This window comes from Punica granatum, chromosome 8 (genome assembly GCF_007655135.1).
Source record: "Punica granatum isolate Tunisia-2019 chromosome 8, ASM765513v2, whole genome shotgun sequence".
Taxonomy (NCBI): domain Eukaryota; kingdom Viridiplantae; phylum Streptophyta; class Magnoliopsida; order Myrtales; family Lythraceae; genus Punica; species Punica granatum.
The window spans coordinates 6,862,526-6,871,985 of NC_045134.1; the positions used below are offsets into that span (position 1 = coordinate 6,862,526).

General features: G+C 38.8%; 3 protein-coding genes across 3 annotated transcripts; 2 read left to right on the forward strand and 1 right to left on the reverse strand.

Annotated features, from left to right (window-relative positions):
- Positions 1-625: 625 nt before the first annotated feature.
- Positions 626-2,216, forward strand: LOC116188955 (E3 ubiquitin-protein ligase ATL42-like). The gene has a single exon (XM_031518410.1). It carries the CDS (start codon positions 739-741, stop codon positions 2,032-2,034), a length of 1,296 nt encoding a protein of 431 aa, XP_031374270.1. The 5' UTR covers positions 626-738; the 3' UTR covers positions 2,035-2,216.
- Positions 2,217-5,452: 3,236 nt separating this feature from the next.
- On the forward strand, positions 5,453-6,850 carry LOC116187102 (protein JINGUBANG-like). The gene has a single exon (XM_031515701.1). The coding sequence runs from the start codon at positions 5,500-5,502 to the stop codon at positions 6,391-6,393; it is 894 nt and encodes a 297-aa protein (XP_031371561.1). The 5' UTR covers positions 5,453-5,499; the 3' UTR covers positions 6,394-6,850.
- A 99-nt stretch (positions 6,851-6,949) lies between these two features.
- Positions 6,950-8,400, reverse strand: LOC116187103 (aquaporin TIP4-1). The gene is made up of 3 exons (XM_031515702.1): positions 8,185-8,400; positions 7,827-8,065; positions 6,950-7,409 (listed from the first exon to the last, which is right to left on the reverse strand). The coding sequence occupies exons 1-3, from the start codon at positions 8,309-8,311 to the stop codon at positions 7,032-7,034; spliced, it is 744 nt and encodes a 247-aa protein (XP_031371562.1). The 5' UTR covers positions 8,312-8,400; the 3' UTR covers positions 6,950-7,031.
- Between the last annotated feature and the right edge of the window lie 1,060 nt (positions 8,401-9,460).

A 9,460-nucleotide genomic window follows, 5' to 3' on the forward strand; every position in this document is an offset into this window, starting at 1 on the left:
ATCGCCTCCGGATCGATCGTCTCCACACATATAACCAACAATCCATTGGTAGTTCATATGTTCAATCAATACTTCTATATATGATTTTGACATATGTTTAATTATTTGGATCTGTTTGTATTATTTATTTCCGAAATTTGTTGTATAACTTATTTTATATGACAATAGCTTATTAAGAGATGTTATACCTTGCAGAACTTTACCTGTAAGATTATCAAAAAAGAAATGTTGTACTCTCAACACGAGATATGATATAGTTATCACATTGCTTCAGTTGGATGGATGTTACCCACAATTGGGGATACGAAATTCGCAGAGACATCTCGTCATTAAGGTCAAATCCCAAGCGAAAATTAATTTGGATTAATAAATTAAGGATTTTTCATAATTTTATTGGGAAAAAGTCTGTTCCCCTAGGACATATATTATATATTAAGCCATAGATCCATCTATAATTGACTGGTGGGACACATGACATTGAAGGAGAGCAAGTGATTCCACTTGGGACAAATTGTTCATTTTCATGGACTTTGTTTAATGCCTAAATGCATCGATAAAGAATAAGACACCCAAGAACCAGACAATTCCTATAGGACAACAAAACAGAGTCAAACATTAAAACATAGTCTAATCCCACAGTCATATGATTAAGTGTTTCATCCTTTCCTTTGGACATAAGTTCTTAACCCAACAAACAGTCCCCAGTAAACCTTTACAATCAAATCTCAAAAACTTGCCATGAAGAAATTTGAAGTTCTCGCCATCATCAACGCCATCATCCTCTCAATTTTTCTCTTGTTGGTCAATAATGTTAGGGCCCAAGAGAGTCCGGGCCCTCCAAAAGAAGTCCTCCACCCTATCCGCCCAAGCCTCACGGTCATCATCGGGATGCTATCAGTCATGTTCTTCCTGACGTTCCTCGTCCTCGCCTATGCAAAGTTCTGCCATAGAACCCCGGCTTTCAATATAAATCAGAATCTTATCAACAGCTTCCGATCGAATTCTCGGTTATCTGGGGTCGACAGGAAAGTTGTTGAGTCCCTCCCTTTCTTCCAGTTCTCTTCTCTCAGGGGGTCTAAAGAAGGGCTCGAGTGTGTGGTTTGCTTGTCCAAGTTTGAGGATGCGGAGATCCTCAGGCTTCTGCCTAATTGCAACCATGCGTTTCACGCGAATTGCATTGATCGGTGGTTCGAGAGACACTCAAGTTGCCCTCTTTGTAGGCACAAGCTGGACGCGAGGGAAATACCAAATTTTTCTTATTCAATGAGCTTGAGGTTCTCCCAGAACCCTTCTAACTTGTCTACCGAAGATCTCAATAGTAATCTCGAGCTCTATATACAAAGGGAGGAGGAACGACTGGATTCATCACAATGCGCCACTGGAAGCAGTTTTCAATATGCTGAAGATGGGAAGAAAGACAAAGAACTATTAGTTGGAGATTCAATCGAAAGTTGCAGAGAGGGTGACCTACGAACAGTATTGCACAAGTTCAAGCACAAGATCATTGTGTCCGATGCAGTGATCAAGAACCGGTGGAGTGATGTAAATTCCTCAGACTTGATGTTTCTAAACTCGGAGATGCTAGGCGACTTATCAAGCAAGAGATTCTCGGAACTGAGGAGTGGAAGTTTTAATGACGATGGAAAAAAAATTTTGGCTGACAAGCAAATGTCGAGGATTAAAGAGGACATAGAGAGGAAGCGACTGCACGAGACCATGATTACTAAGCTCAGTACGAGCCAATCTTTTGTTACCAGCTCAAGCTATGATTATTCTTCGAGTTTCGAAGAAAGTCAGCCAAGGATAATGAATTCAGCAGAGAAGCGATCGATTTCAGAAATTACAAATTTCTCAAGATTTGCTTCTTCTATGAAGACTACAAGTAACAAAGAATCTCCATTTATTAACGGAAAGGAGGAGAGAATAAGAAGGCTCTGGTTGCCAATAGCTCGAGGAACCGTTCAATGGTTGGCCGGCCGTGAAAGAAGTTCCGATGACACCATGGAGGATGAATTTCGCAGATTGAACGTATGACCTTACAACTAGGAAGAATATTGAAATGTTGAAAAAGTTCGATTTTTTGGTATCGCGGTAGAAGTGTTAATTAGGCCAAAGAAATTACACAGTTAATTTCATGTCTAGTTTTTCAGAGATGTAGAATATATGCGTGTTTTATATGTCATTCAGTACATTTATAGAGGCTTTGTATTTTGTTATGGAACCAATTTTATTCTTGAAACCTCTTCAATTTAATTACTTTTATTAACAAGTAGAAAAAAAAAGCAATAATAAATCGGCATATATAAGTCCCTGGCCATTGACCAAGTCAATGCTTCCAACAAAGATTCCAATTTGTCCAGCATTATGGCCAATTAATGCTTATCGTAATTAAAGAACTCCAAATTGTTAGATTGAAAAGAGCAGCATAGCTATAGAATTTTCGCCAAATTAAAATCAAGTACTTATAGCTAATAAATGATTAAGTAGCTTAATAGAAGGATCATAAAGAAAAGAGATATGGTGCAGTAAGATACTCTCATAATAGGAAATTAAGATATTACATGTTCGATTTTTGCTAGCGAATAAGGCTTACGACATCCCTTTATTTAGCTTTTTTTTTTTTTGGTTTATCGTTACTTAGGTCCATGGACCTCGTTTTGTAAATAAATAAATAAATGAATTATATTATTTTATTATTACTTCAATAGTGGAAGATCACTTTTGGTTTTTTACCTCTATTTTGTTATGCGGTTTCATCCTAATCAGTTTCTCTCCCGGCGGCCTTGGGGGGACGGGCAGTTGGAACGAGTGGGTGAGGAATGGGTGAGAGGGGAGATATTAGGAAAGAAATTGTATCCATGTCCGAAACTTTAAAGAGTTCTTCCATATCTATCTATCCATTCATCCTATTTTTATATACATAACTACTAACATAATATCTAAGAACTCAACGAGTCCTTATTAAATTCAGTTCAAGTCGGATCGGCTCACTAAAAAGTTAAATCTCTTCAGACATAACCATTCAAATCAAAGGCACGTAGAAATACTAAATACATGGAATCATCGGTTCATGCATAGTTTCTCGATTAACAATTGGCCAACTAATATTAATATGCAGTCATGAATATTTGTATATATATCATCACATATATCAGACAAAATATCATTTATTATCTGTAAAGATTCGCCCATCCTCCGCAACCAACAAAATTGATAGCAAATTCAGACGACCAATCATAATACGATAAATTTATATAATAATTATCTAATAAGAAAAGCAAATTGACGAGAAAATATTATATCAATTGCAATATTAATTGTTTAGTTGTTGGCCAAATCTCTGCCTCCAAGTTTCTCCCTCGAGAAGCCTAAAAATTTCCGAATTAAATACAGTAATGATAATAATTCCTAATATAATTTGTTGGATTTTAGTAACTGACTAGTGAAATTTGAAATTACTAATGGCCAATAAAAAGATAATAAAAAGACCCACCGAAAAAAAAAGATTGGGATATAATACCCACTACAGTGACAATCACTCTTGATCTATAATTAGAAAGATCTAGACCCGATTTACTCTGAGAAAAGTTTGGAAATTTTTCATAAAAAAAATGAAAAACTGTAAAACATGTGTTTGCCTATTTAAAATGAAGTAGAGTTTCTTAAGAAATAGATTTTTCTTTGTTTTTTGGTAATTAAGAAAAGAAAATTTTCTAATTCTTCAAATTCAAAGTACTTTGGAGAAGTACATTTAATAATTTTTTTCGATGTGCAAGTAATTTTAATAATTTTTCATTTCTCTTGTCTTTAATTAATTGAAAAGCCTTTTTATCAATTTTTTTCTTTTTTAATTACTTCAATCCTCCTCTCTTTAATTGAAAATTTTCCAATCATTGTTAGATATTGAAAGTACGTTTGAAAATTCTTAATTTTGAGTATGTAAATATAATTTCTTAATTTTATTTAGAGAAATAAATTTTAAAAAGTAAAAGAAAAGTGAAAAGGAAAAATAAAGAATAGTTTTCTAAAAGTAAACAAGTTCTTAAGTTTGATTTTCATCGTAGGACTTCTCCTACCAGCCAGTGCTAGTGTTCATCTATCGAGTAAGGTCTTGCGGTCCTAAAATGTTCATCAGATTATGATTTGGCTGAAATTGGTAGATGTATCTATTCAATTCTAATAAACTTCGACTGAGTTGTCGTCCCAATGAAACTCCAACGGCCTTAACTATTGCGTCACATACATTTATATACTGGTGATATAGCGGTCCATGCAGACCCAACACCCAACTCTCCCTTCCCATAGGATTTCATTTCATGGAACTGCTAATATTATGTGTCCAGACAACTGTAGCTGAATAGCAGACCACATTAATCCTCTCTGATAGATAGCCCACAACCCCGTTCGCATTTAGACTATGGATATTGATGATTAGGCCACCACGAACATTAATTCCCGCACTTTATTTATTGGTCCAGTCTAGGAGGCTAGAGAAGTACCCTTGAGGCCCATCAACATTTTCTCTCTGTAAGAGCAATTCGATAATTTTTTTTTCCATATTATAATAGAAGCTCATGAGCTCAGTAGAGAATAGAAGAAAAATAAATAAATGAATTACCAAAACAAAATTATAAATGAGCACACGAAGCCTTGTAAGTTAGATTCGAACACAGAATTTCAGATGGAGAGTTAGGTTACTGTCTTAAAATCTCATTTTTCAGCCCTTCGGCAAAGTATATAATAAAAGATGTTATAACGCAATGGGACACGCCATCGTCTAGTAATCAAGAGGTTCTAAATTTGATACTTGGTGAGAATACTCATGTCCTTTATTAGTTATTAAAATTTTTATTTAAAATACTGGACCATGGCCTGCCTTTAAAAAAAAACAGAGAGAGAAAGAGCTTATATGTGTCCGTTAACAACTACTTACATACACATTCAATTCCCCATGTTTGCAACAAGATGTGAATTAAAAACCCTAAATAAAGATATGTATATGTCTTCACCAGTCAGGCCTATTTGAGCACTGCTTCATTGAGCTCTCTGGTGCGCAAAACCCACCACATGGAAGAGTCCAATGGCATGAGAAGCTTCTTCTGCTTCGTGCATGAAGAAGAGAAGGACATGGCAATTGCTCAACCTTCTCTCGTTGCTCAATTAACCGTTCAAGAAAATTGCCACCAACTAGAAATGCTCGAACTCAAACAAGATCATCACGATCTGTTGCCGTTGAGCTCTCCAAGGCCTTCCTTTACCCTAGATTCTCCGTGGACACTCTCCCCTCTTCGAACCCCCTCCTCGTCCCTCCTCTATAGTTGCATTGCCTCACTCCGCCGTCACGAAGGGCCCATCCACTCTATCGCATCGTCGAAGGGTGTCCTCTTCACCGGCTCCACCAGCCGTCGGATCTGCGCGTGGAGGAGGCACGACTGTGCGGAATTGGGCCATCTTAAGTCCAGCTCCGGCGAGGTACGCCTCGTTCTGGCCCACAGGGACATGCTCTTCTCCGCCCACAAGGACCTCAAGATCCGGGTTTGGAACTTCTCCGATCCCGATGACTTCCGGTCCAAAAGGGTCTTGACTATGCCCAAGAGAACCTCACTATCACTCTTTTGGTCGCCCAGGGCAAGTTCAAGCTCCAAGTCTCCTACCAACCACAAGGAATGCGTTTCTTGCATGGCTTATTGTCATCCACTAGGGCTCTTGTACACCGGATCGCATGACAAGACGGTCAAAGTTTGGAGAGTCTCCACAAGTCAATGCGTTGACTCATTTGTTGCCCACGATGACAGAGTCAACTCCATAGTAGTAAACCAACATGATGGGTGTGTGTTCACTTGCTCAAGCGATGGATCAATCAAGCTATGGAGGATAGTTTATGGGGAGTCTCACACCCTCACAATGACCCTCAGATCCAACCCGTCTCCGATCAATGCCCTAGCCCTGAGCCTACACCGATCCCTCGATGATGACAACAACAAGAACCGAGATTATTGTTGTTTCCTCTACTCGGGCTCCTCCGATGGCACTATAAACTTCTGGGAGAAGGAGAAGGTGTCGTGTAGGTTCGGCCATGGAGGGTTCTTGCAGGGCCATAGCTACGGTGTCCTCTGCCTAGTGTCTGTCCACAAGCTCATCTTCAGCGGGTCGGAGGACACCACAATTAGAGTTTGGAGGAGACAGGAGGGCAGCTGCTTCCACGAGTGCCTCGTGGTCCTGGATGGGCACCGGGGACCTGTGAGGTGCCTGTGGGCCTGCTTGGAGATAGACAGGGCTGTGGTGAAGGGGTTCTTGGTGTATAGTGCAAGCTTGGACCAGACATTGAAGGTTTGGAGGGTGAGAGTTTTGCCTGACACTGTTGATGATCATCATGTGTGGTTGGACATATAATCAGTATGATGGTAATAGAAGGCATCGAGCAATAATAGGGACAGGGATCAATGATTGATCAGTTGAAGGATGCGAACCAACGGTACTAAAAATGAGAGACGGAGGGTACGGCCTTGCAGGTAGGATAGATCTCTTCCTCATCACATCTTGAGTTTCTCTATGTTTCGTTTATGATTAGATACCGACTCCTCGTAACAGTTGATTGTGTTCTGTTTGAATCTGGACCCATATGGGACTAGGAATTACGATTACTTACCACATTTTTCTAACAGCACCCTTATACTTGGGATCTAGACATACATATATATATGGTTGCATTTGCGCTCTAACGTGATAGAATCCACAATGGTATATATGCAGCTTCACATATATATAATGATACATTGATATTAATTAATGTTTCTTAGGTTCAAGTTTGAATCCTTATGATCCTGTAGAACGATTAAGGTATTCCTCACTTATAGGTCTCCGCGAACCATACGGATCCTAAGAACGATGCTTCAAACGAGAAAGACAGAGAAATATGACATCCGTTTCTTCACCGCAAAAAGAGATATAGATACAATAAATAGGTACACTTAATTCAGCAGATAGGATAAACATACATCTAAATGTCCGAATAGAGTCCAAATTTTTACTTACAAAGCATCCTCGGTGGTGGGAAGAGCAATGTGGGTCCTGATGATGAAGCAGTTCTCGTAGATGAGCCCAGCAAGGCCACCGCCAATAAGAGGACCGACCCAGTAGACCCAGTGGTCGGTCCAGTCCCAGCTCGCGAGGGCAGGACCAAAGGACCGAGCCGGGTTCATTGAGGCACCAGAGAAGGCCCCTCCGGCCAGAATGTTGGCACCAACGATGAACCCCGTGAGGATCGGGCCCTGGGCCGCGTGGGCCCACTTCTTCGGGTCCACAATGGTGGCATAGACGGTGAAGAGGAGGGAGAAGGTAAGGACTATCTCCCATACTATGCCATGGAGGTAGGCCACTCCACTGCCAAGCGTGTGTATTGGAGTAGCCTAAAATTTGGATGATAAATAAATACAATATAACTCAACAAAATTAATTTGAAAAAAGACATGAAAAGGGCAAGAGATCAATTTTTTTTTTAAGTTTTACTAGTGAAAAAAAAATCCATAATTGGGCAAAACAATTATTGGATCCACGTCACAGAACTACAGTGTCTATGTAGTATAATTTAAATATTATGCACGTGTAATAAATAAGTTAATAAAAAAATATATAAATGGAATAAAAAAAGGTAGATAATGCTTTTCAAGTGTAATGCTATACCAGCAAACCATGTATATAAATGAAGAGTTTTTTATATAAATAATAAGCTTTTTAAATTGATAATTAAATGATTAATTCACTAATTATAATATATTTAGTTACGTCTTTCAAAAATCATATGTAATGGGTGTTTCATTACTTACCAGTCCTCCAGTGAGGTACTGGAGGAGGAAGCAGGCGGCTGCGGAAGCAAAAAGCTGGTCTATGATGTAGAGGATCGAGCGGAAGATGGTGATGTGACCACCGAAAAGGAGGCCGAGTGTGACAGCAGGGTTCAGGTGGCCGCCAGAGATGTGGCCCGCCGATATCATCACCCCTACCACCAGCGCATGGGCCACCGCCACCGCAAATAGCCCCACAAGCGGGGGTGCCTCTAGCCTATCTATGAAAACATACATACAACATGTCCATTTATAAGATCCAGATATTGATCAATGCATATAAGAAATCCCACAACATGTAAATCCAAGTAATTATTCCGTTCCAATCCATTTCTTTTACCGGCGGCCATGGCAGATCCAACTCCAGCAAATACGAATAGGAAGGTGGCAATGAACTCAACAATGAGGGCCTTGATGAAGTCGGGCTGGGCCGCCTCTTGACTGCTTCCTAGAGCGATCTTCGCCATGAACGTAATTTAGAGTCGAATTGAACCGTATCGAGTTTGTAACTGTAGAAGAATGCAAGGATGAAGGTGAAAGTCTCAGTGGAGATAATGGAAGTGCGCACTATATATAAAGAGGACAGTATCGATGGTACCCCCAATTAATTTCATTGGGTAAACTAAAGTGAATCCTATCCCGAAAAAAAAAACTATAAAAAAGGGGGAAAAAAAAGAACCATTATCGTGCAGGTTGGCATGATAATGTTTTGGACCATGACAAGGAAATAATAAGATTTCAATAATTTGGTAAACTAGTTGGAAAGGCCACGTGCGTTGCACGTGGTATTTATATCTATGGGTTGTTCATATATATAATTTCCATTAATTTTAACAACATCACTATGATATATAAAATTATAAATAAATTTAAATAAACTTAGAATACTCCTTTTTTCTGTTCAGAATTTTAAGACGAGAGTACGGATATAGCGAGGACCAATCTCAAATAACGAAAAAATATACCATTGCACGAACTGACTGCCAGGAATTATAATATATGCTGTTTCTTTACTGTTAGAAAAAAAATGCAGCTAATGAATCTTATTTGATTCCTCATGACCCAAAAGACCTAAAAATAAAAACAAAAATAGATTTTAACCATCAAAAAGGAGAAAAATAAACCTCCATTAAACAACTAAATAGTCGAAACATAATGGTCTGGAAATACGGTGACAATATAGTATAAAAATGATATTCCATAATTCAGTTGTTTTAATCTGTATAAGTTGGTGATGCAAGAAGAATAACCATGAAACATTAAATTGCCCCCAAAGTGAAGTAGCAAAGAAACAAAGATCAGAAGAACTGCAAAAGAAATCCATAAGGCTGAATCTGACAGCCATATCCGCACCTCGCCTTCATCTGTTTTTGCTTATTCGCCTAAATCTTCTTCATAGAAATGCTTCCACCCAGTACTCTACTCAGCTGCAAAATCTTTTATTTAGAAATAAGACTTTGAAGTCAAGAATGAACTAACCAAATCCTGCTAGAATTGAAACTCATTGGATTCAGGAGTTCCACTGCGTTATGTATTAGAATTTGCTATCTGCTTATTGTTTGTAGGTCGCGAGATAACAGCTCATTGTAGTGACCAAAAATATATAACAGCTTATT

Bases quoted from the DNA above. Each gene is read 5' to 3' on its own strand.
- LOC116187102 (XM_031515701.1), top strand. From the start codon at position 5,500: ATGCTCTTCTCCGCCCACAAGGACCTCAAGATCCGGGTTTGGAACTTC.
- LOC116188955 (XM_031518410.1), top strand. From the start codon at position 739: ATGAAGAAATTTGAAGTTCTCGCCATCATCAACGCCATCATCCTCTCA.
- LOC116187103 (XM_031515702.1), bottom strand. From the start codon at position 8,311: ATGGCGAAGATCGCTCTAGGAAGCAGTCAAGAGGCGGCCCAGCCCGAC. The intron at 8,066-8,184 runs GTAAAAGAAATG...ATGTTTTCATAG, and splicing joins TGGATCTGCCATGGCCGCCG to ATAGGCTAGAGGCACCCCCG. The intron at 7,410-7,826 runs GTAAGTAATGAA...TCCAAATTTTAG, and splicing joins AGTACCTCACTGGAGGACTG to GCTACTCCAATACACACGCT.